Genomic DNA, 27290 nt, shown 5'->3' on the forward strand with positions numbered 1-27290 from the left:
GCGCCAGTAACTATACAGAGTGAAGAATTGAGAGACCTGCAGGCTGAAAGAGGGTTCCTGGAGAATAAAGAAGGCATGTCTCCAACCTAGCTTTGGAGAAGTCTCTGAATCTTAGGTTTTGCTCTGTGGATGCATATGCATCCTTTAAAATTTTTAGTTTGATTTCTTATGTATTAAGTAAAACTAAATTTTCTATAAAATTAGAAAAATTTAAATTTTAAAATACTTTAAAATTTAAAATTAAAAAATTTTAAATTAAAAAAGTATTCTGTAAAACTTTTAGGAGAAAATATTTGTGACCTTGGTTGGATTAGACAAAAATTTCTTAGGCCACCAAAAACTTAATCCATAAGAGAAATAACTAGATAAATTGGACTTTATCAAAATTTAAAAGCTCTTCGGGCGCCTGGGTGGCTCAGTGGGTTAAGCCGCTGCCTTCGGCTCAGGTCATGATCTCAGGGTCCTGGGATCGAGTCCCGCATCGGGCTCTTTGCTCAGCAGGGAGCCTGCTTCCCTCTCTCTTTCTCTCTCTCTGCCTGCCTCTCCATCTACTTGTGATCTCTCTCTGTCAAATAAATAAATAAATCTTTAAAAAAAAAAATTTAAAAGCTCTTCAAAAAGATACTTTTAGGTAATTACAAAGACAACACAATAATGTAAATGTATCTAATGCCATAGAACGGTACACTTAAAATGTACATTGACTTAAAATGGTAAATATTATGTTGTATGTATTTTACCACAATTCAGAGAGAGAATTGGATCAAATCAAATGTATATAATGCCTTTAATGTATAAACTGTACAAAAAAGGTGGGATGGACTTAGATACAGAAACATGCATAGAGGAAAGGTGATGTGAAGACATGGAGAGGAGAGAATGCCATCTACAAGCCAAGGAATGCCAAGGCTATCAGAAGCTGGGAGAGGCCTGGTCTCAATTCTCCTTCATAGCCTCAGAAGGAAGCAGCCCTGCTTATATCTTGATTCTGGACTCAGGCCTCCAGAACGGAGACTATAAATTTCTGTTTTTCTTTCTTTCTTCCTTCTTTAGATTTTATCTTTTTATCTGAGAGAGAGAGAGCACTAACAGTGCAGAGGGACAGAGGGAGAAAGAGAAGCCGATTCTCCATTGAGCAGGGAGCCCAACATGGGGCTCCATCCCAGGACCCTGAGATCATGACCTGAGCCAAAGGCAGACACATGCCACCCATGTGCCCGAAATTTCTGCTTTTCTAAGTCAAAGGAAAAAAAAAAACATGTTTTTGAAAAGACATACCACAGACTGGGAGAAAATACTTGCAAAACATGTATCTGATAAAGAATATATGAAGATTTCTCAAAATTCTGTCATAAGACAAATCACCTGATTAGAAAATCAGCAGAAGATTTGAATGGTACTTAAGGAAAGAAAATAAGAAGTTCAAATAATAAACAAGTGAAGCATACTAAACATCATTAATCATTAGGGAAATGCAAATTAAAACCACACCTATTAGAGGTATTACAACACCACACATTTAGAATGCCTAACCAGAAACCAAAGAAATGTTGACAGTATCAAATGCTGTGAGGACGGGGAACATCTGGCCCTCTCATCCACTGCTGATGGGAATGCAAAATGATAGATTTGGAAGTTTTTTATAAAATTAAATGTATATTTACCTTGTTACTACATTCCCACTCTAAAGCATTTCCTAAAGAGGATTGAAAATTTTACGTTCACACAAATGCCTGTATGCAAATATTTATTGTGGCTTTATTTACAATATTTCTAAACTAAAAACAACCCAAATCCTTGATTTGGTGAATGGGTAAATAAACCAGGTAGATCTGTACAATGCAGTATTACTCAGTAATAAAAAGGAACGGGTTGCTGATACACGTAACAACACAGGTGAATCTCACATGCATTATGCTAGGTGAAAGCAGCAGCATACTCTGTGATTCCATTTCTGTGACCTTTTGGGAAAGACAAAACTGTACCAGAAAATACATCAGTGGTTGCCAGATACTGTGGGTGAGGGCTAGACTACAAGGGGACACTACAGAAGAGTTTGGTGATAGGAGTGTTTTATATCTTGATGGAGGTGGTAGTTATGTAACTGTATGGATTTGTTAAACTTGTGGAAGTGTTCACTGAGAAGGATGAATTTTACAGAATGAAAACTCTGTATCAGTAAACCTGACTTAAAACAATGCTTTGGCGATCTCATTTCCACTAAAAGGTACCAAAATTCCTAAGAGAAATGGCTATTCCAGGTCTAGTGCAGGAAATGTAACAAGATGAGCTTGTACTACCTTATCATACAGAAAGCAGTTATTAGCTATCAAAGACCTCTAGGATCATGTCAGAAAGACCCAGGAGACACATCATTAGGGGTTATAACACATCATTAAGAACTGTTAACTGCAAGTATGTTTAAATGCATGATTTTGTAATGATATTTTTTTTATTTTTATTTTTTTTTGTTTTATAAACATATATTTTTATCCCCAGGGGTACAGGTCTGCGAATCGCCAGGTTTACACACTTCACAGCACTCACCATAGCACATACCCTCCCCAATATCCATAACCCCACCCCCCCTCTCCCAAACCCCCTCCCCCCATCAACCCTCAGTTTGTTTTGTGAGATTAAGAGTCACTTATGGTTTGTCTCCCTCCCAATCCCATCTTGTTACATTTATTCTTCTCCTACCCCCTTAACCCCCCATGTTGCATCTCCTCTCCCTCATATCAGGGAGATCATATGATAGTTGTCTTTCTCCGATTGACTTATTTCGCTAAGCATGATACCCTCTAGTTCCATCCACGTCATCGCAAATGGCAAGATTTCATTTCTTTTGATGGCTGCATAGTATTCCATTGTGTATATATACCACATCTTTATCCATTCGTCTGGTGATGGACATCTAGGTTCTTTCCATAGTTTGGCTATTGTAGACATTGCTGCTATAAACATTTGGGTGCACGTGCCCCTTTGGATCACTACGTTTGTATCTTTAGGGTAAATACCCAGCAGTGCAATTGCTGGGTCATAGGGTAGTTCTATTTTCAACATTTTGAGGAACCTCCATGCTGTTTTCCAGAGTGGTTGCACCAGCTTGCATTCCCACCAACAGTGTAGGAGGGTTCCCCTTTCTCCGCATCTTCGCCAGCATCTGTCATTTCCTGACTTGTTAATTTTAGCCATTCTGACTGGTGTGAGGTGATATCTCATTGTGGTTTTGATTTGTATTTCCCTGATGCCGAGTGATATGGAGCACTTTTTCATGTGTCTGTTGGCCATCTGGATGTCTTCTTTGCAGAAATGTCTGTTCATGTCCTCTGCCCATTTCTTGATTGGATTATTTGTTCTTTGGGTGTTGAGTTTGCTAAGTTCTTTATAGATTTTGGACACTAGCCCTTTATCTGATATGTCATTTGCAAATATCTTCTCCCATTCTGTCAGTTGTCTTTTGGTTTTGTTAACTGTTTCCTTTGCTGTGCAAAAGCTTTTGATCTTGATAAAATCCCAATAGTTCATTTTTGCCCTTGCTTCCCTTGCCTTTGGCGATGTTCCTAGGAAGATGTTGCTGCGGCTGAGGTCGAAGAGGTTGCTGCCTGTGTTCTCCTCAAGGATTTTTTTTTTTTTTAAAGATTTTATTTATTTATTTGACAGAGAGAAATCACAAGTAAGCAGAGAGGCAGGCAGAGAGAGAGGAGGAAGCAGGCTCCCTGCCGAGCAGAAAGCCCGATGTGGGGCTCGAACCCAGGACCTGGGATCATGACCTGAGCCGAAGGCAGCGGCTTAACCCACTGAGCCACTCAGGCGCCCCCTCCTCAAGGATTTTGATGGATTCCTTTCTCACATGGAGATCCTTCATCCATTTGAGTCTATTTTCGTGTGTGGTGTAAGGAAATGATCCAATTTCATTTTTCTGCATGTGGCTGTCCAATTTTCCCAACACCATTTATTGAAGAGGCTGTCTTTTTTCCATTGGACATTCTTTCCTGCTTTGTCGAAGATGAGTTGACCATAGAGTTGAGGGTCTATTTCTGGGCTCTCTATTCTGTTCCATTGATCTATGTGTCTGTTTTTGTGCCAGTACCATGCTTTTCTTGATGATGACAGCTTTGTAGTAGAGCTTGAAGTCCGGAATTGTGATGCCACCAACTTTGGCTTTCTTTTTCAATATTCCTTTGGCTATTCGAGGTCTTTTCTGGTTCCATATAAATTTTAGGATTATTTGTTCCATTTCTTTGAAAAAAATGGATGGTACTTTGATAGGAATTGCATTAAATGTGTAGATTGCTTTAGGTAGCATAGACATTTTCACAATATTTATTCTTCCAATCCAGGAGCATGGAACATTTTTCCATTTCTTTGTGTCTTCCTCAATTTCTTTCATGAGTACTTTGTAGTTTTCTGTGTATAGATTCTTAGTCTCTTTGGTTAGGTTTATTCCTAGGTATCTTATAGTTTTGGGTGCAATTGTAAATGGGATGGACTCCTTAATTTCTCTTTCTTCTGTCTTGTTGTTGGTGTAGAGAAATGCAACTGATTTCTGTGCATTGATTTTATATCCTGACACTTTACTGAATTCCTGTACAAGTTCTAGCAGTTTTGGAGTGGAGTCTTTTGGGTTTTCCACATATAGTATCATATCATCTGCAAAGAGTGATAGTTTGACTTCTTCTTGGCCGATTTGGATGCCTTTAATTTCCTTTTGTTGTCTGATTGCTGAGGCTAGGACTTCTAGTACTATGTTGAATAGCAGTGGTGTTAACGGACATCCCTGCCGTGTTCCTGACCTTAGCGGAAAAGCTTTCAGTTTTTCTCCATTGAGAATGATATTTGCGGTGGGTTTTTCATAGATGGCTTTGATAATATTGAGGTATGTGCCGTCTATCCCTACACTTTGAAGAGTTTTGATCAGGAAGGGATGCTGTACTTTGTCAAATGCTTTTTCAGCATCTATGGAGAGTATCATATGATTCTTGTTCTTTCTTTTATTAATGTGTTGTATCACATTGATTGATTTGCGGATGTTGAACCAACCTTGCAGCCCTGGAATAAATCCCACTTGGTCGCAGTGAATAATCCTTTTAATGTACTGTTGAATCCTATTGGCTAGTATTTTGGCGAGAATTTTTGCATCTGTGTTCATCAAGGATATTGGTCTGTAGTTCTCTTTTTTGATGGGATCCTTGTCTGGTTTTGGGATCAAGGTGATGCTGGCCTCATAAAATGAGTTTGGAAGTTTTCCTTCCATTTCTATTTTTTGGAACAGTTTCAGGAGAATAGGAATTAGTTCTTCTTTAAATGTTTGGTAGAATTCCCCCGGGAAGCCATCTGGCCCTGGGCTTTTGTTTGTTTGGAGATTTTTGATGACTGTTTCAATCTCCTTACTGGTTATGGGTCTGTTCAGGCTTTCCATTTCTTCCTGGTTCAGTTGTGGTAGTTTATATGTCTCTAGGAATGCATCCATTTCTTCCAGATTGTCAAATTTGTTGGCGTAGAGTTGCTCATAGTATGTTCTTATAATTGTCTGTATTTCTTTGGTGTTCGTTGTGATCTCTCCTCTTTCATTCATGATTTTATTTATTTGGGTCCTTTCTCTTTTCTTTTTGATAAGTCTGGCCAGGGGTTTATCAATCTTATTAATTCTTTCAAAGAACCAGCTCCTAGTTTCGTTGATTTGTTCTATTGTTTTTTTGGTTTCTATTTCATTGATTTCTGCTCTGATCTTTATGATTTCTCTTCTCCTGCTGGGTTTAGGGTTTCTTTCTTGTTCTTTCTCCAGCTCCTTTAGGTGTAGGGTTAGGTTGTGTACCTGAGACCTATCTTTTTTCTTGAGAAAGGCTTGTACCGCTATATATTTTCCTCTCAGGACTGCCTTTGTTGTGTCCCACAGATTCTGAACCGTTGTATTTTCATTATCATTTGTTTCCATAAATTTTTTCAATTCTTCTTTAATTTCCTGGTTGACCCATTCATTCTTTAGAAGGATGCTGCTTAGTCTCCATGTATTTGGGTTCTTTCCAAATTTCCTCTTGTTATTGAGTTGTAGCTTCAGAGCATTGTGGTCTGAAAATATGCAGGGAATGATCCCAATCTTTTGATACCGGTTGAGACTTGATTTAGGACCAAGAATGTGATCTATTCTGGAGAATGTTCCATGTGCACTAGAGAAGAATGTGTATTCTGTTGCTTTGGGATGAAATGTTCTGAATATATCTATGATGTCCATCTGGTCCAGTGTGTCATTTAAGGCCTTGATTTCCTTGTTGATCTTTTGCTTGGATGATCTGTCCATTTCAGTGAGGGGAGTGTTAAAATCCCCTACTATTATTGTATTCTTGTCGATGTGTTTCTTTGATTTTGTTATTAATTGGTTTATATAGTTGGCTGCTTCCACGTTAGGGGCATAGATATTTAAAATTGTTACATCTTCTTATTGGACAGTTCCTTTGAGTATGATATAGTGTCCTTCCTCATCTCTTATTATAGTCTTTGGCTTAAAATCTAATTGATCTGATATAAGGATTGCCACTCCTGCTTTCTTCTGATGTCCATTAGCATGGTAAATTCTTTTCCACCCCCTCACTTTAAACCTGGAGGTGTCTTCAGGTTTAAGATGAGTTTCTTGTAGGCAACATATAGATGGGTTTTATTTTTTTATCCATTCTGATACCCTGTGTCTTTTGATTGGGGCATTTAGCCCATTAACATTCAGGGTAAGTATTGAGAGATATGAATTTAGTGCCATTGTATTGCCTGTAAGGTGACTGTTATTGTATATTGTCTCTGTTTCTTTCTGATCTACTACTTTTAGGGTCTCTCTTTGCTTAGAGGACCCCTTTCAATATTTCCTGTAGAGCTGGTTTGGTATTTGCAAATTCTTTCAGTTTTTGTTTGTCCTGGAAGCTTTTAATCTCTCCTTCTATTTTCAATGATAGCCTAGCTGGATATAGTATTCTTGGCTGCATGTTTTTCTCATTTAGTACTCTGAATATATCATGCCAGCTCTTTCTGGCCTGCCAGGTCTCTGTGGATAAGTCTGCTGCCAATCTAATATTTTTACCATTGTATGTTACAGACTTCTTTTCCCGGGCTGCTTTCAGGATCTTTTCTTTGTCACTAAGACTTGTAAATTTTACTATTAGGTGACGGGGTGTGGACCTATTCTTGTTGATTTTGAGGGGGGTTCTCTGAACCTCCTGGATTTTGATGCTTGTTCCCTTTGCCATATTGGGGAAGTTCTCTCCAATAATTCTCTCCAATATATCTTCTGCTCTCCTCTCTGTTTCCTCTTCTTCTGGAATCCCAATTATTCTAATGTTGTTTCGTCTTATGGTGTCACTTATCTCTCGAATTCTCCCCTCGTGGTCCAGTAGCTGTTTGTCCCTCTTTTGCTCAGCTTCTTTATTCTCTGTCATTTGGTCTTCTATATCGCTAATTCTTTCTTCTGCCTCATTTATCCTAGCAGTGAGAGTCTCCATTTTTGATTGCACCTCATTAATAGCTTTTTTGATTTCAACTTGGTTAGATTTTAGTTCTTTTATTTCTCCAGAAAGGGCTTTTATATCTCCCGAGAGGGTTGCTTTATTATCTTCCATGCCTTTTTGAAGCCCGGCTAGAACCTTGAGAATCATCATTCTGAACTCTATATCTGACATATTACCAATGTCTGTATTGATTAGGTCCCTAGCCTTTGGTACTGCTTCTTGTTCTTTTTTTTGTTGTGAATTTTTCCGCCTTGTCATTTTGTCCAGATAAGAGTATATGAAGGAGCAAGTAAAATACTAAAAGGGTGGCAACAACCCCAGGAAAATATGCTTTAGCCAAATCAGAAGAGATCCCAAATCGTGAGGGGGGAGAAAGGGGATAAAAAGGGGTTCAGAAAGAAAAAAAAAAAAAAAAACTATTAAAAAAAGAAAGCAGATAAAAAATATAAAAAGGAAAAAAAATATATATATATATATTAGATAAACTATTTAAAAAATGTTAAAAAAAGAAAATGGTAAAAGTTAAAAAAATTTAGCAGAAGAAGAGAAAAAAAAATTGAAAAAGAAAAAAAAAATTAACTGCAAGGCTAAAGAATCATGGGGAGAAAGCCATGAGTTCCATGCTTTGCTTTCTTCTCCTCTGGAATTCAGCCGCTCTCCTTGGTATAGAAACTGCACTCCTTGGTAGGTGAACTTGGTCCTGGCTGGGTTTCTCGTTGATCTTCTGGGGGAGGGGCCTGTTGTAGTGATTCTCAAGCGTCTTTGCCCCAGGCGGAGTTGCACCGCCCTTACCCGGGGCCAGGCTGAGTAATCCACTCCTCTCGGGTTTGCTGGGTTTGCTTTCGGGAGCTTTTGTTCCCTGAGCACTTTCCGTAGAGTTCTGGAAGACGGGAATGAAGGTGGCGGCCTCCCGGTGTCAGGCCCGGAGGAGCTGAGAGCCTGGGGCCCCACTCCTCAGTGTGCCCTCAGAGAACAGCGCCCAATTACTCCCGTCACCCTGGCCTCCGGCCGCGCTCCGAGCTGACCGAGCCTGCGACCGGTTCAAGGTAACCCCGAGTTTAGAGCTTACCCCTCGGCTCTGTCTCTGTAGCCAGCTTCCCCGTTCTAATACCGGTAAGCTCTGTGACACTCAGACACCCCCGATCCTTCTGTGACCCTGTGGGACCTGAGGCCGTGCTGACCCCGCCTGCGCTTCACCCCAGTTAAGCCTCTGGAGCAATGTCCCTCAGCGGAATGGACTTTTAAAAGTCCCGATTTTGTGCTCCGTTGCTCCGCCGCTTGCCGGGAGCCGGCCCCTCCCCCTGTGGTCTATATTCCAGTCGCTTTGGATTCACTTCTCCGCCAGTCCTACCTTTCAGATAGTGGTTGATTTTCCGTTTCTAGAATTGCTGTTCTTCTTCTCTTCAGTCTCCCGTTGGATTTATAGTTGTTTGCAATCTTTAGATAAGCTATTTAGCTGATCTCCCGCTACCTGAAGTAGTCTCAGCCTGCTACTTCTCCGCCATCTTGACTCCTCCCCCCGATTTTGTAATAATATTTAAACAAAACACTGCATTAGTCATCTTTGGAAGATGTTTAGTAATCAGCTTCTTATTTTAGAAACTGGTAAATTAAAGAATCAAGCATTAATCCTTCTTTTTCCCATCTGAACTATCAGTCCCAAACTGAACTTCATGATAACCAGCTAGTTGATAAGGGGAAGTTTCTCTTCTTAGAAGTATTCTAGTTAATAAATTAAAGAATGATAGATAGGATTTGTACATCATTGTTTTACAACTTCAGTGGATTCGTAGATCTAGGCAGTGATCACCAGTGGTTACTAACTTCACAAAAGAGAAACAGACATCATATAGTTCCTGAGGGAAGTATACTGTACCCCTGTGAGATGGTCTTACAAAATAAATTGAATGTGAATCTGATCAAGCTTCTAAATCTAACTATCATAACAGGAAGAAGAAGAAATTATACAGAGAAGAAATTATACAGGGAGAGTGTGAGATATACAGTGATTTTACATATTAAAAGATGCTTAAGGAACATATTGCCACATTGCTATGTGTGGACCTTAATTGGTTCCTGACTAGAACAAACTTTTGAGTCAGAGGAATTTGAGTACTCATTGGATAGTTGATATTAAGCAGTTATTACAGTTTTAGGCAGAATACGGGTTTTGTGATTTTTAAAAATAAATCATCTTAAAATATATTTATGGAAATATTTACCAATGAAATGCTGTGATTTCTCTGACTGACTTCAAAATAATCTAGTTGGGCGGAGTGGGTAAAGTTTTAGATCAAGCATGATTGGCTATGAGTTAATTGTTAAAACTGAGGAATTTATTAATTCTACTTTGTATATATTTCAAAACGTCTGTATAAAAAAGTTTTAAAAAACTGACAGCAAATGCTACAGAGATAGTCAAGAAGAATAGAACTGATATGCATCCATATCTTTTAGTTTTAAGAAGTTGTTGGTGACCTTTTCCAGTCATTTTGGTGAGGTAGAGCAGATATTGAGAAGGGAAGGGGCCATCTCTCCAACATCATCTTGTAATACTGTCTTTTTATTTACTCTGCCCTGGCCACGAGCTTTATTTATATGAATGAATGAGCCAATGAATGAAGTCTTCAAATCTGAATTCAAACGTTACCTCTTCTGTGACGTCTTCTCAACTCCTAGCCTCTCGCCTCCAAGAAAATTCAGAGACTCTTTACCTTGTAGTCCCATTGTAACTTGTACACTCTCCTGTAATAGCAAATTCACAAGTGATTGCTACTATTATTATTATTACTTTTCTTTTTAAAAGGATTCATCCAGAGATATTCGAGAGGCTCTTCACGAACTTTTGTGCTGTACTAATGTTTCAACCAAAGAAGGGATTCATCTTGCACTGGTGGAGCTGCTGAAAAATTTAACCAAGTACCCTACTGATAGGGACTCCATATGGAAGTAAGGACTTTTTTGCTCATTTGCTCACTGAGTCCAATAATGTGGTAAATGTATATTGAATTATCCAGTAGTAGATCATCATAGATTGATGGTATGGCCCTCACTTTGCCTTCAGTTTAGCAACCTGATTCAGCTTAACTCTCAGGAGTCTGATTCCTAAATTCACTATCCCATTTTAGATTATTTATTTATTTTATTTATTTGTCCATCCATCCTCTTAGCAGATAGTATGTGCCCTGCTACTGTACATTCACTATGTGCCCAGCCCTGTGGTAAGTGCTGCAGGCAGAGATGAGTTGATTAGATTCCTTTTGCTCCTCTATCCTGTTAATCACTTCTTTGTCTGTTTTGCATTATCTACAGGATCATAGCTGTCATTGTAGAGATGAGAGGCAGGACTGGCACTTTGTCTACAGATGGAAAACCACTTCATTTTTTTCCTTGATTACCTCTACCTTTACTGACTAGAGTCAAAATTAACATTGTTCATGAATTGCTGTTTGTGGGTTGCAGACCCACAGACATTTATTATAAAATGTTTGTAATTGTGCTCCATGTATTTAAGTGAGCTTATGTGATGAGATCACTCCAATGGTATAGTTTATTGGATTTTCCAAAAAAATTTGTTACTAAAAGTAGAAAAACTGTGGGTCAGATCAGGTACTTGCAAGATCTTTTAAGACTGAAAACACCAGGGGAGTTTTCAAGGAGCACTCAGTCCTTGGGGTGTGGGGGTTGTAGTAGGGAGAAAAACTGGTGTCAGTGTCTGTATCTGGGATGACACAGAAGAAATGATTAATTCTGCTTGATGGAAGGGATTGTTATGGAGTGCTTCACAGAACATTCTTTTTGCCTTACAGTAAGACAGGTGGTTATTTGGTTCACCCAGAGTATTTATTTAAGACTGTCTTTTCTGGTGACTGTAGACCAAAAGCTCCTTCACCTTGTAGTGTTTGTAGTGCTCCAGAGGATTTTGAAGTTGCCTATTCTAATAATCATTTGATGTTTCATTTCTTCCCACGAATGGTGGCTTTATTTAGGAATACCAAAAAAGGATGTGATAAAAGAGGGAAGGAATAATCACAGTGGCATGTTTTTAAGACATATTTAAACGTAGATACATAAATGAAAACTGGAGGGGAGGTAGTTTTTTATGTTTATATAGCTTTAGTTCATTCAGCAAATGCTTGGAGCACTTGGCTCCATAACCCAATTGCTGTGTTGGTGCTATAGAGAGTTAAAAACGGATTCAATTCAGAGGCCTAGCTTTCAAATAGCAGGAGGGAAAGAAGTAGGGAATATGTAAGTAGGTAGGTAGGTAGATAGATGATTAGAAAAAATATTACAAATCAGAATTGAAGTCCAGTTTCAGAGAGGCCCAGATGCTTGAGTGACCTGAACAAAATAGGAGATAAAATAAAGGTGTGGCACCTAGAGGCCAGACTACAAGATTTACAATGTCCCCTGAAACACAGTGAGTAAAAGGGCTGGGAGTTCAGAAAAGTAGCCATTCAGTTCTTTTCACATAGAAGGAAAAGCAGAACTGGGGAAAAGTATACTTTCCTAACAATATCACGTGTTTTATTTTTTATTTTATTTCTTTTTTAAGATTTTATTTATTTATTTGACAGACAGAGATCACAGGTAGGCAGAGAGGCAGGCAGAGAGAGGAAGGGAAGCAGACTCCCTGCTGAGCAGAGAGCCTGATGTGGGGCTCGATTCCAGGACCCTGGGATCATGACCTGAGCCGAAGGCAGAGGCTTTACCCCACTGAGCCACCCAGGCGCCCCCAATATCACGTGTTTTAAATGGGATACCTATCCTACTCCATATATCCATGAATTTGTTACTGGTGCTTGCTTTCTCTCTATTGCCAGTCTGTTTGTTCTCCAGTCCCTAAGGAAGTCCCTTCTCCTTTGTGAAACTTCTGATCATGGTGATCTCCTCTACCTTTGACAAGTGGAAAGCAGGGGAGTATCATTCATTTGATAGTTCATTACCTTATAGTGTTCATCATTTTTGCCCCAGCTGAATTATAAACTCCACAAGAATAGAGATAAGGATTTATATTTCTTTTTAGTTCGGCACACCTACTAAAACAGAACTTAAAAAATGATAATAAAAATGCTTAATTACCAGTGCCATGTAGTGGTATAAGCCATGTAGTGCCATGGCTTATAAAGGGTTTTCATGTCATCATAATAGTTAACTAATAGCTACTTAATAATACCTAATTGAGTTCTTACTCTGTGACAGACTCTTTGCTGAGTAATTTTTATTCATTATCTCATTTAATGCTTATAGCAACTCTATGAGGTAAGGATTTTTTAATCCTATTTTGTAGGTGAGAAGCCTGTCTGCCCAAGGCCACACAGTTACTCATTTTCATGTTTCAGGTCAGGTCACTTCTGATTTCAGAACTTCGCCCAGGATATCAGTTATAGTGCTTTTGCCTACAAGTAATAGGAAATCTGATTAAAAGTGGTTTAAACAATGAAGTCTAATTTTTTGGCATAACAAATCAAGAAGTCAGTTATAGGATTGGTCATTTAACAGCTTAACAGGGTTATTAACACTGTGGTTTCTCTGCAATTCTCTTGGCATTTTTTTCATAGTTGCAGGATGGCTGCCTCATAAGACAGTATCTTAAGGCATAAAGGAAAGGGCATTCCTTCTCATACATTTCTTTTTTTGTCTAGGAGAACATTCCTGAGTAGCTCCCCACCAGACTTCCCTTCTTGTTCCTTTGAGCAGAAATGGGTTACTTTACTACCTGCAAAGGTAGTAAAGTTTAAACCACTTGTGCCTGAGCCCTCGGGCTGAGTCTCCCTTCTCTGAGCACCTGCCTGATACTTGAGTAAAATCAGTGTTCTCTTGGCAAGGAATTTGGAGAAAATAGCTGTTGGTTAAATAATCGGTAGTAATTTATGCCATACCAGCTCTTTAATTTTCATAATAGCATTTTTTTTAAAGATTTTATTTATTTATTTGTCAGAGAGAGGGAGAGAGAGCGAGCACAGGCAGACAGAATGGCAGGCAGAGGCAGAGGGAGAAGCAGGCTCCCTGATGAGCAAGGAGCCCGATGTAGGACTCGATCCCAGGACGCTGGCATCATGACCTGAGCCAAAGGCAGCCGCTTAACCAACTGAGCCACCCAGGCGTCCCGATAATAGCATTTTTTTTTAGATGAACTGAGTTCCAGAATAATTGAATGACTTATTTGAGGTCATAGAGGTTACCAAAAATGGGTGGTTGGGAATTTGCATTTCTGAATCAGGTTTTCTGATTCCAATCCCCAGTACTTTTTAAAGCATTTGTTAAGTTATTAAGGTGGACTCTCATTTTGTTTGTTTCAGGTGCTTAAAGTTTCTGGGAAGTCGGCATCCAACCCTGGTGCTTCCCTTGGTGCCAGAGCTCCTGAGCACACATCCATTTTTTGACACAGCTGAACCAGACATGGATGACCCAGCTTGTATCCTCTGCTTAGGAAAGACTGGGCTGATTTGGTGGGCTGTTTTGGCATCTTTTTCTGCAGTGTAACTTGGAGGGGGCGGTCCTAGGTTTAATTTTTTTCATTTCTTTTAATTAAGAGTATATTCCGAGGGAGCCTAATAGTTGTTATTCATAGCTTTCATTCTTGTTTTCACAATAATTCACATTTGCTATTTAATACTATTATTATTAGTTTTTAAACCATTTGTTCAGCACCTATTATATTCCACACTATTTCATGCTTTATACATTTACCATGTATATGTAAATATGCATATTTACATATGTAAATCTCCCAAACACCCCTGGAAGGAGGTATTATTCCCAGTTTGCAGATGAGGAGACTGAGGCTTAGAAAGGCTAAATAAGGGGCGCCTGAGTGACTCAGTGGGTTAAGCCTCTGCCTTCGGCTCAGGTCATGATCTCAAGGTCCTGGGATCGAGTCCCGCATTGGGCTCTCTGCTCAGCAGGGAGCCTGCTTCCCCCTCTCTCTCTGCCTGCCTCTCTGCCTATTTGTGATCTCCCTCTCTCTGTCAAATAAATAAAAAAATAAAATCTTTAAAAAAAAAAAAAGAAAAAGAAAGAAAGGCTAAATAACTCCCCAAGCAGCACATGTGGAATTCAAAGCCAGGCATCTTTGTTATTTTATTTTGTTGTTATTTTTAAAGATTTTGCTTATTTATTTAATAAAGAGAGAGAGAGAGAGAGCACAAGTAGGGGGAGCAGCAGGGAGAGGGAGAAGCAGACTCCCCGCTGAGCAGGAAGCCTGTTGCGGGGCTCAATCACAGTACTTTGGGATCATGACCTGAGGGAAGGCAGATGCTCAATGACTGAGCCACCCAGGTGCCCCCATCTTTGGTTTTAAGGTCTATGAATGACCGATCTTCCTTCCTTCCTCTATCTCTCTTTCTTTTTTCTTTTCTTTTATTAAAGATTTATTTATTTGAGAGAGAGAGCACAGTGTGAGAGCAAGCAGGGGAGGGGCAGAGGAGCAGAATCTCAAACTCCAGTCTGAGCCTGGAGCCTGACATGGGGCTCCATCTCATGACCCTGATATTGTGATCTGAGCCAAAACCAAGAGGTAGACGCTTAATTGACTGAGCCACCAAGGGGCCCCAGTTTATGAACTTTCTTAATCTGCAGCCTGAAGAGGGGATGGGTTGAGCTAATCTGCAGGATTACTTTGCCTCCGATGCAAGTTGAGTGAGTTTGTGACAGCCATGGGCAGCATGCCATGCAATTAGATTGTTTTCCGGTAATGGGAATACATTTACATCAGTGCATCCACAGTCTCCTATGGTTCTTTCTGCTCTACAGCAGATTGTTGGTGAGGTTTAGGGGATATTTATTGAGATGCAGAGATCAGCCAAATAACTGGCTGTCGTAGGATGACCATTGTAGTCTCTCTTCATTCTCTTTGTTTAATTTCATACTTTTTGGAGAAAAATTTTTTTTAAAGATTTTATTTATTTATTTGACAGACAGATCACAAGTAGGCAAAGAGGCAGGCAGAGAGAGAGGAGGAAGCAGGCTCCCCAGTGAGCAGAGAGCCCGATGCGGGGCTTGATCCCAGGACCCTGAGATCATGACCTGAGCCGAAGGCAGAGGCTAACCCACTGAGCCACCCAGGCGCCCCTGTTTGGAGAAATTTTTAACCGTTTGTTTAGTTTATGTACTAATCAATGTCTGACTTCGTGTTTACCTCTGAGAAAAGCTTATTCCAGACCTTACCTCTAAAGGTACAGTACTATAGCTGCTTGAAATTTAGCTCATCAGAAAGGGGCTTAAGGGCTAGATGTTATCACAAACCTCACATGATGTATTGAAGTGCTCAGAAATCTGAGGGCCCTTTTTACATTAAAAAAAACATTAAACACTTTTGGAATGCTCTAACATTGGGATACTTTTCTGGGCAGTTGAGAGATTCTGTTATTTAGGAAATATGTTTGGCTGTAAGTAAAAGAGATTGCCCCCAAATGAAACTTAAATGAATTAAGATTTTTACTTTTCTCCAAGGTAGAAGAAATTTGGAAGTACACAGTCTGTTGCTAGTATAGCAGCTCTACAGTATTCTTGCTGATCCAAATGCCTTCTGTTTTCCTGTTCGGCCATTTTCACTTGTCCAGCATTGCTGCTGGAGGTCTGATGATCAGGCCCAGATTCTAAGGAGAAAGTTAGAGGATATTTGTGGTCAAATCAGTATTCTGTTAGCAAGGAAAAAGGGAAGAATGGATATTGGGTAGGCAACTAACAGGGTCTTCCACAGGGATACATATAGAAGATTGGAAACTATGTTTACCTTTTAATTTCTGATTTTCCCTCTGTTAAGAAAATATACATAGAAAGTAAGTCCAAAAAATTGAAAGAAACTTCATACTGAACATGCAAAGTCCTGCTAGTCAGAGTAATCGACCATTAGTATTTTGGTGTTTTTCCTTCTTTTTTAAGGCTTGGTGTTGGGATTTTGTTCTTGTTTTATTTTTTTAACATAGTTTATCTCCTCATCAAATATATGATAATAGATGGCTGCTCTCATATCCTCTGTATATATTAGCAGCTGCTTTTTCACTTATGATACAATGTTTGTGATACAATATTATAAATTTTTCAAACAGAATTTTTAACGATTGCAAAATACTCCCATCAAGTAGATGAAACACGAGGTATATGGTCATTTTCCTGCTTTGGGGCATTTAGATTGTTTCTGATTATTTGCTATTATAAATGATTCTGTACTCTATGATTATTAGAGTAAAATCTGAGGTGTAGAATTACTCACCATTCAAAAGACTTTTACTGTCTAGTGTCAAATTATGATCCAAAGATATGTGCCCAAGTGTACTTTAGTCAGCCATGTACTGGAAGTTTCTATGTGTTAGTATTCTCTGCAGGATCAGGCATTATTTTAAAAAAACCTTTGGCATTTATTTGTTAGAAAATTGTCATTTAAGGGGCGCCTGGGTGGCTCAGTGGGTTAAAGCCGCTGCCTTTGGCTCAGGTCATGATCTCAGGATTCTGGGATCGAGCCCCACATGGGGCTCTCTGCTCAGCAGGGAGCCTGCTTCCTCCTCTCTCTCTCTCTCTCTGCCTACCTCTCTGCCTACTTGTGATCTCTCTCAAATAAATAAATAAAAAAAAAATCTTAAAAAAAAATTGTCATTTAATAAGACTTTTGAGGGTGGGAATTGGAGGCACTTCATTCTGGCCAATGTCAACCTTTTAAACCTCCAGGTTTACTTAACCCAATCATCCCTCAGACATTGCAGTTTTGGTTCTTATTTTTAATGCTGCTAAAACCTGTCCAACAATGCCAGCACTGTTCTCAGATCATACCTTCAGACACTATGCCTACCTCCGAGACAGTCTTTCTCATCTTGTTCCTGCCTTAAGGGTATGTTGAAAACAACTTTTGTCATTATTTTTGGTGTTTTGTCATTATTTTTGGTGTTTTGATTTTGGGTCCTTGTGGTTGTTAAATAGCAAAGAGCAGGCTATATTTTCTCTGAAAACACATTCATTCATTCTCTTTCTCTCTTGGGCTCTCTCCCACTGTTTTGTACTTTTTCTTCTGTATTCGTTACTTTTTAAGAAGATTCGTATTCTAAATGTCCCTGAGTTATTCACGATGTTATGTTAGGCAAGAAAAAGGAATCTAGAACAATATATTCTAGACCAAGGATTAGATTGTGCAACATTTTAACAATTACATAAAGCCAAAATTCTCAACAAATTTATTTTTTAATAATAATACCTTTGTTACGTTTAAAACCTTAGAGATACAGAAAGAAAAACTTTATGAACCATGAGGATAATGGCAAACACTGAAAGCTGACTGTGTGCAGACACTTCTCTAAGCTCTCCATTTGTGTTAACTCATTCCTGTTTAGGTGACTGCCAAGGACTTTATTTAGAATGATATATGTACATGGTTAGAAAATCTAAACTGTGTATAAGGTACAAAATTAAAAGTGAAATCCTCTTTGCTTTCGTCCATCCCTTTCTTGAAAGGTAAGCACTTTTAGCAGTAAGAACAAGAATTATAATTATCATCCTATAAAATGTTTTTATAGCGGCTATGTAAATTTATTTGGTAATAAGCCATCATTGCCCTATGAAGTGAAAGATCAAATGAAATTTAAAAATAAATGTGACAGCAGATTGATTTTTAGTCCCATTTCTGTGGTTACCTCATTTACTTCAGTTAGCAATAGAACATAATATTATCCATTCTCTTTTCTTTTTCTCCTTGGAGTGATTGTATTGTGTAAACAATATCTATTCTATTCTGTCTCCCTTTCTCCCACTGAAGCTAGGGAATGAGAGAAAGGTTATTTACAGAATCACCTTACCTGTTTTCCCTTTCCTGTGTTTGACTACCTTTTTTTTGTCCTGATTTCTTTGTATTACCAGAAGCTGAGCCACAGAATTTGATGGTCTTATAACCCTACTATGTTTGCTTAGTTACCAGGTAGAAAACTAGTGTCATCGGCTGTTTCCCCCAGTATCATGCCTCATGAGGACCCTTCCCATCAATTTCTGCAGCAGAGCCTTGAAAGAGTGTACAGTCTTCAGCACCTGGACCCTCAGGGAACCCAGGAGCTGCTGGAGCTCACCATCAGGTGAGGTGACCATCTCTTTACTTTGACAGAGTTAAACTTTACACTTATGCTCAGCTGAGCTGTTTTGATTTCTGGTGTCGGCTACAGGCTAGTTTTTCTGAGTCTGTTGGCCTACACTCACACGTAGTTTTATGACATGTTTGTATTTGCATTAGATTGGAGTTTGAACATATTACAAAGAAAAGCTTTTCGTGCTCATGACCGCTTTGATGATGAGTGCAAAAGCTGAAGAGTTACAAAGAAGCTGTTTTAAATTTTTCTCTCCTTGTGTATTAGTTAGGATGGGTGACAGAAAATGTAAAGAACTGTGGCTTATCTAGGAGGAAAGGTTAATTCTTTCCTGCAGGGAGGGCAGAACTATGATGTTTATCAGGTCCTTATGTACATTCTTTCTCCATCTTCTGCATCAGGTTCTCTGCCTAAAAATCCAAACTCTGACTATCCCCTCTGTTTTCCAGGCTTCAGAAAAAAGGAAAGAGCAGGAGAAGGGCATCATCATTTCTAACCTTACCGCCTTTTAAAGACACTTCTCCAAAGTTGCATGTTCTAATTTTACTTACATCCCATTGACTAGAACTTAAGTCACATGACGGTATCTTGTTGTTAGGAGCTAGGAAATGCAGTCTTCATTCTGGTGACCAGTGCTTAGTTAACATTTGGTGACTCTGATACTCAAGAAGAAGGGGAGGATATTGGGGAACAACCAGCAGACTCTTCCAGACCTTATTAGGATGTTTTGAATGTTATGAAACAAATTGAAATCCATTTGCCTTTAACAAAAACAGTTTCTGTCTGCTTTTGTGAATAAGGTTTGTGGCAGAGATGAGTAGCGCCATGGACACTGTATGGTCTGCAAAGCCTAAAATATTTACTATCTGACCCTTTTCAGAAAAGGTTCGCTGACCCTGAAGTGATGCCTCGGTCATGTTTTTTTCTCCCGCTCTCTTAACAAAGTGATTAGTTCTTAGAGGCCAGTATCTGAAGTTGTTGGCTCTAAGCCCAGGAAAATAAGTTCCACTTTCTGACTCATCCCCACCTTAGTAAACATTTAGGTTTTGTTTTTGACAGTTTTTATCCTGTTGGCACTAAAGCAAGTACAAAATGCCTAAAAGCAAGCCAATTTGGTCATCAGATGCAGTGCTGGCTATTAGCGGGTGCTGAGTAAACACCTGTTGGCCCGACTTGTCTGCATGTAGTCCTGCTGGGCTTCAGGCTGGTGAGACCACTGTTCTAGTGCTATGGTCAGTCCTGGATACTGTTTCTTTTTTTTATTATTTTATTTTATTTTTTTTTTTAAAGATTTTATTTATTTATTTGACAGAGAGAGATCACAAGCAGGCAGAGAGGCAGGCAGAGAGAGAGGAGGAAGCAGGCTCCCCACTGAGCAGAGAGCCCGATGCGGGGCTCGATCCCAGGACCCTGAGATCATGACCCGAGCCGAAGGCAGCGGCTTAACCCACTGAGCCACCCAGGTGCCCCCTGGATACTGTTTCTAACTTGAGTGCATTCTGATGAGGGTGGCCAGGGCGGTAAAAGATCCAGAAAGGAAAGCAGATGGTGGAGTAGTTATAGATGAGGTACTCTGTTTTGCAAACATTATTGCAGTTATTGTTATCATTTCACAGAGAAGAAATGACAGTTTGGGGAGGTGAAGCAATTTGCTAAGAAGTAGCAAAACCAGGCTTTGAATCTGGTTTTGTTTGACTCTAAATTTGAGACTTTGTGACGTGTTGCAGTGAAGATGATTCCTGTTAGATTGGGTGACTTGGGGGTTCTGCAGAAATTACATTTTTGGTAGTTGTGGAAAAGGGAAATATTAGAGTTTCGTATAGAAGTTTCTCTGATTAGGACTCTGATCACTTGCTTGTTGGTACTAGTTTAAAACAAACTTCACTGTCATGCGCAAGCCATCACCTTTGTTGTAATCCCAGAGGTCAGTTAATCTAATGGGATCTCACCTGTACAAAGTATGCTTCAGCTGGGGCTCCAGGAGATGATTTGTTTGTTTGTTTCTAGAATTTGACATAACTGCTTTGTCTTCATTGTACCTGGGGTACCATATAGGAGCTCAGTAAATACTTGTTGAAAACTGTTAACCAGGAATGAAGAATTTTAAGATTTTTTTTTTTTAATTTTTAAAGATTTTATTTATTTATTTGACAGAGAGAGATCACAAGTAGGCAGAGAGGCAGGCAGAGAGAGAGGAAGGGAAGCAAAGCAGGCTCCCTGCTGAGCAGAGAGCCCGATGCGGGACTCGATCCCAGGACCCCGAGATCATGACCTGAGCCGAAGGCAGCGGCTTAACCCACTGAGCCACCCAGGCGCCCGACTTTTAAGATTTTTATAGGTGGCATTTTCTTCTGGCTGTATCACACCTCCAGATGTATGTAGATATGATGTTTGTAAGGCTCTGCTGTCCTTGATCATAATAAGAGCTGCTATCTATTCAAAGTGCTTACTATGTACCCACTCTTCTAAGTGCTTTATGAGTTGAATTTGGAAACAGTCTTATGAAAAGTACCCCATTTTTAAATGAGTGAAAGACCTGGGGGTCATTCATTTGTTTATTGGTTTTTGAGTATTTGTCATATGCTAGGCAGAAGTGGCACGGTGGTGAACAAAACAGTCTTTGTTGCAAAGGATCATACAGCCTGGTTGGGGAGGTAGCTAGGGAAACAAGAATTGTAATATTGTGCTTTCCATGCTGCAGATGGGAAGTTCAGGGTCCTCTAGGAAAACAGAAGTGGGGTACCTAGCCCCTCCTTAGATGGCTAAGCAGTTACCTGAAGACTGAATAGAAGTTCATCAAATGAAGAAGGGAGAAGACTGTCCAGGACCAAGAATGGCAAGGTCATAGATTAGAACATAGGTCTAACTAGCCCTTCCTTTCATCTGGTCACACTGTTCTGTTTCTGATTAACGGTTTGTAGGACACAAAGGGTCTAGTATAATGAGATGTAAAATGCAAAGGAATTGGTTCAAGCCTTAGTTTTTATCATTTCCTAGGTACATGATCTTGGGCCTCAAGTCCGCCCTCATCTGTAATTTGAGAGTACTATGTAGCTGGTCACAGGACTGTTGTGAAGGTCATTATCATGACATGTGGAAAGTATTTTGAGAATAGCAGTTGGTTAGGTAACAGTTGGTTATTTCTGAAATTTTGTTTTTAAAATTTAAGTTGTGAAACAAATTAAAAATAATAAAATTTAAATTGCCACTCATTTGACACAGTAGACATGCTCTTAATATTTTTAAGTAAATCCTGTCCAAATGTTATAAATGCTTATTGCCATCATGTGGATGAAGGATTGCTAAAGTGTATGTTCCTGGGAATGGCACTTTTGCCCTCCCAAATCCCATTTGTAGAAATGTGGCTTAATATGCATCTGGTTTTAGGGGCGCCTGGGTGGCTCAGTGGGTTAAAGCCTCTGCCTTCAGCTCAGGTCATAATTTCAGGGTCCTGGGTTCGAGCCCCACATCGGGCTCTCTGCTCAGCAGGGAGCCTACTTCCCTTCCTCTCTCTGCCTGCCTCTCTGCCTACTTGTGATCTCTGTCAAATAAATAAATAAAATCTTTAAAAAATATGTATGCATCTGGTTTTTTTTATTTTTTAAAGATTTTATTTATTTATTTGACAGAGAGTGTGAGAGAGGGAATACAGGCAGAGGCTGTGGGAGAGGGAGAAGCAGGCCTGAGCAGGGAGCCAAATGCAGGGCTCAATCCCAGGGCCATGGTATCATGATTGGAGCAGAAGGCAGACACTCAATGACTGAGCCACCCAAGCACCCTTGCGTCTGGTTTTAAATTGGTTTTGGTGTCATCTGTATTTGATGTAGTTCATAAATAAATGAAAGAGTTTAATAACAAATAAATAAATGAAATATGTAGTTTAAAGACTTGGAGTTCAGACAGACCTGAGTTCAAGGCCTATTTTTGCCACTATTAATCCTGTGACTTTGGGCAAACTGATTAAACTCTGATCTTCCCTTTCATTCTCAGTGACATACAATTAATTGCAATTCACATTGTCAGGATTAAATGGGCTCAAGTAGGGAAACACCTAGCACACCTAGTATAGTGCACACAGAAGGTGATCTTTGTACCTTCTCATTAAAGAGTTCATAGTTTCCTGAAGGATGTTTAAACTTAGGCTCCCCGAGGATTGTGGGCATAAAGAGATACAGAGAGGAAACAGTAGGATAACAGCATTTTGTCCAGGAGTAGCAAGTTTCTTTTTTTGCTTGTACAGTAGTTCGGCTCTCTCGTGGTTGCTTGGATCACATCTTGTTCTGTGCAGTTGAGAACAATTGCTTCAGTGCCAGGGCTGTAGAATAGCTTATCCGTCGGCCGCCAGCTCATGTGTAGTCAGCTGCTTAGTGTTGTCTGTCATCAAAACAGAAGCCAGAATCTTCCTTGAGAGGAAACATTCAGAAATGGAGTGATTCAGGGCTGCCTTTGCAAGGGAGACATCAGAGATGTGAAAGAGAGAGGCCAGCTGACCACCTGTGCAGCGTTTCACAGGTGCGGTTAGCTAGGATGGTCTTGCCTTTTATTGTGCTGGATTCCACACATGAGTAGGCTCTCCAAGAACCTCTCAAGCCACCCAAACTCACAAGACATGATATATAAGCCACAGGCCCCAATTTCTTCAGTCACTTTGGGAGTAATTCATTCTGTGTCTCTTCCCAGGGCATCTCCTTCCTGATACCAAGGTCCATAGGATGCAGCATTAGCTATTAAGAAAGTCGTGTATTAGAGGGAGGGGCTTAGTCAAACGGACAGTTTTGTATAGGCTACTGTGAAACTTTCTATGTTATGCCAACCCTGCAGCTCCGCTTCCCTTGTGACCCAAATCACGTTTTCCACAGCTATGATTTCTGTATGAAATTTTGATGTTGCCATTAAAAAACAAGATAGTTTTCCATGAATGCTTTCTGAGATGGATTATTAGGTCATACACACACATGCACGCATACACACACACACACACACACACACACACTCCTCAAAAAAGAAGAAAGGAAAACAATGATTTTATTGTTGGTCTATTGTATTCTCTCCAAAACAGAAAGAAAGAAACTGGTAATGGTGGTTGCCTATGGGAAGGGTGTACTGGTTTGCGGCGCCCTGTTATAGGAAGGTGAACTAAATTAGTTGCATATCCTTTAGTATCTTTTGAATTCTCTTATCTTATTGGTTTAATTGTATAGCTAGGTATGTATTATCTATTCAAAAAATTAAAAATTTTTTGGGACGCCTGGGTGGCTCAGTGGGTTAAGCCGCTGCCTTCGGCTCAGGTCATGATCCCAGGGTCCTCAGCAGGGAGCCTGCCTCTCTCTCCGCCTCTGCCTGCCTCTCTGCCTGCTTGTGTGCTTTCTCTCTCTCTCTTTCTGACAAATAAATAAATAAAATCTTAAAAAAAAAAATTAAAAATTTTAAATCAGTAATTCCAGCCCCCACACAACTATTGACCTGTGTGTGGCACTTTCTATTTTCTTGCCTCCAGGCAGCTTGGTTGTATATTTTTGCAATCACTTTGTCTATGCCAGTATCCAGTGAGGATGTTTTTGGCTTCGGGTATCTGGGAAACCTTATCTCAAACAAGCTTGCAATGGTTTTTTATTTTCTCATATGAGTAGAAATCCGAGGCAGTTCTAAGTATGGTATGGTCATGTAGTTCACTTATATTATTAAAGACCCAGTTCTCTGTCTCTTTGGATTTTTCTTGTCCTCAGCATTTGCTTTATCCCAAAGCTTTTTTCTTTTGGAGTTACAGGATGGCTGCCAGTGGCAGTCAGGACCGTAAGTACTCTTGTTCAGTCTAGGGCATGATGGAGATGGAGACAGACATACAAACTACTATCAGGCCTGCTCCAAGTGTGGAGTATAAGTCCTTCAATTAGGACTGAGAAGGCCAACTTAGGTCACATAACCTGGGAGATGACATATACTAATTGGCTTAGTTCAGTCAGACTCTACTTGGGGATGAGTTTGAGGATACCTTGCCTTGAACAAAATCAGAGTTCAATAAGTAAGGAAGACGTAAAGAATGGCTAACTGGGTAGGGAGCCAACAAAGCCTACTACAGTATCTTAATTTTTTTTTCCTGGTGATAGAAAAAATACTCATCTGTTATATAAAACACTTGAAAAATAAAGCACAGTTGGGAGAAGACAATAAAAAGAATCCTCATACCTCTCTCAGAAAACCACTTTGCTGTATTTTTCTCCTACATACAGTTTTTATGTAGTTAAGGTCATATACCTTATTACCGTTTTATATTTTAACATCTGTAGAATATTCCACTATAATAGTGACATATTGTGGGGCATAAAGCATTTCATTTCTGTTGGATATTTCTCTTAGAATTACTTCTCAGCATAAAGGTACTGATCAAAATATTTGAAAGTACGTATGGCTTTTATAATGGTACAGTTTTACTTTACAAAAGAATTTTATCAGCTTAAACTGTTATCAAAGCATGAGTGAACCAGTTTCATTATAACCACTCCATCATTGGGTGTTATCGTTTTAAAATTTATGACCAATTTTACTAAGTATAAAATGGTAAAATGCTTTTTTTTTTTTTTTTTTTTAAGATTTTATTTGTTGGGCACCTGGGTGGCTCAGTTGTTAGGCGGCTGTCTGCGGCTTAGGTCATGATCCAGGGTTCTGGGATTTAGGCCCACATCGGGCTCCCTGCACAGCAGGAAGCCTGCTTTTCCCTCTCCCGCTCCCTCAGCTTGTGTTCCCTCTCTCTCTGTGTCTCTCTCTGTGTGTCAAATAAATAAAATCTTTAAAAAAAAAAAAAAGATTTTATTTATTTATTTGAGATTGAAAGGGACCAAGAGAGAGAGCACAAGCAGGGGGAGGGACACAGGGCTTGATCCCAGGACACTGGGATCTGACCTGAGCTGAAGGCAAACATTTAACCCATTGAGCCATGCAGGTGCTGCTAAAATGGTAAAATGCTTTGGACCTTTATATGGCTGTCATTATCCCTATCCACTGTTGGGCTTGGGGTTTTCTTTACTGCAGAGATCTTCAAAGACTTGGAGAACTTCAGTCTGAACTAGCAGGAGTCGCTGACTTCTCTGCTACCTACCTTCGGTGTCAACTTCTTCTTATCAAGGTTGGTTTGGATCCTTTATGTTTGTATTTCGTGATTACTATGTGCATAAAGTGCATAGAAAGCACTTTAGTGGATTCAGCAGTTCTTTCTTTCCTTTTTAAAAAAATTTTATGTATTTATTTCACAGAGGTGGGAGGGCACAAGTGAGGGGAGCAGCAGGCAGAAGGAGAGAGAGAAGCAGGCTTCCCGCTGAGTAGGGAGCCCGATGGGGTCTTGATCCCAGGACACTGGGATCATGACCTAAGCCGAAGGCAGAGGCTTAACCAACTGAGCCACCCAGGCACCCCCAGTGTAATGTTATGTACAAAAAAAAAAAAAAAGCATACACAATTCTGCTTTTAGACTACAACTGTATAAAAAGCATATATATAAAAAATGATTGGAAGTGAAACAATAACTGTTAAGGGTAGTATGATTTGGATGCTTTAAAAATTTCTATATCTATAGTTTAGACCTGCTGCTGTCTAACTGGATAGTCACCAGGCACATGTGACTATTGAGTACGTGAAATGTTAGTTCAAATTGAGATGTGCTATAAATGCAAAATACGCACGGATTTCCTTACTAGGATGAAAAAGAATGTAAACTATTAACTTTTAGAATACTAATTTTATACTGAAATTATATCTTAAATATACTGGGTTAAGTAAACTATATTGTCAAAATTAATTTCATCTGTTTCTTTTTACTTTTAAAAATGTGGCTACTAGAATATATAAAATTATATATATTGTGTGTGTTAATTTCTATTAGATATTGTTAGTCTAGATCTTCTATAAAGCCATTAGGTTATGTCTTTAGGGACTACAGCAGAGATTTAGAGAGATGAGAGTTGGGGCCATACAGCTGAGAGGAAAGGGATGGAAGGTAAAATTGTGGCTCCGCATGATGCTTTTGAACATAAAGAGATTGAGGGAGAGGGAAGAATGTAGAAAAGCTTCTTGATTTCTGGTGTGACATGTCAGTAAGGGGAGGGGCTCTTCAAAGGATAGTGAGCAAAATAAAAGCACCATAGTCAAGGAAGTTGGGTCTGGGCTGCCAGAGTAGTCTAGTGGCTCTGGGAACAAGAAGGGCTGAGAGCCATGGCTTTCTCGCCCATTTTAGTGAGACCTGCGTGACTTCTGCCATCTGCTTGCAAGCACTGGTCTGATCTGGATATAGGGCCTTTGGGCCGGGAATTGGATTGAATGGGAAGAAGTTCAGCCTTTGCTTTCCTCTTTCTCTATAATAGGCGGGGCTTACTAGCTTAAAAGAATAAGATTGAGAGGAAGTCGTGATCCAGGAGATTTTCAAAGCAAAACAAACACAGAGGCTTCAAATGATACACCAGTTTCTTTCTTGGTGATCTCTGTGTTCTGTGTCTCCTGATTTGTCTGTGTAGGCCCTGCAAGAAAAGCTGTGGAATGTGGCTGCCCCTTTGTATTTGAAGCAGAGTGATTTGGCCTCTGCAGCAGCAAAACAGGTAAGCATTTTGGGATCTTCTTCTCAGATGGATCTCTGTCCAGGAATTTTCTCATCTAAGATGGAGCCAGAGGCTTTCACATGGCTCTGTGCCTCTGCTGTGCCCTTTTCAGTTCCAGCCTGTGACAGATGTTAGTGATTTGA

General features: G+C 39.6%; 1 protein-coding gene across 2 annotated transcripts in view; it reads left to right on the forward strand.

Annotated features, from left to right (window-relative positions):
• Positions 1-27290, forward strand: part of INTS4 (integrator complex subunit 4) — a 122031-nt gene that overhangs the window by 75302 nt on the left and 19439 nt on the right. For both annotated transcript variants that reach the window (XM_047693909.1, XM_047693908.1), the window contains 6 exons: positions 10300-10442; positions 13799-13914; positions 17192-17325; positions 18396-18553; positions 25592-25685; positions 27067-27147. In XM_047693909.1, coding sequence (XP_047549865.1) covers positions 10300-10442; positions 13799-13914; positions 17192-17325; positions 18396-18553; positions 25592-25685; positions 27067-27147 — 726 coding nt within the window. The remainder of the gene's footprint in view (positions 1-10299; positions 10443-13798; positions 13915-17191; positions 17326-18395; positions 18554-25591; positions 25686-27066; positions 27148-27290) is intronic.

Source organism: Lutra lutra, chromosome 10, assembly GCF_902655055.1.
Source record: "Lutra lutra chromosome 10, mLutLut1.2, whole genome shotgun sequence".
NCBI classification, from domain to species: domain Eukaryota; kingdom Metazoa; phylum Chordata; class Mammalia; order Carnivora; family Mustelidae; genus Lutra; species Lutra lutra.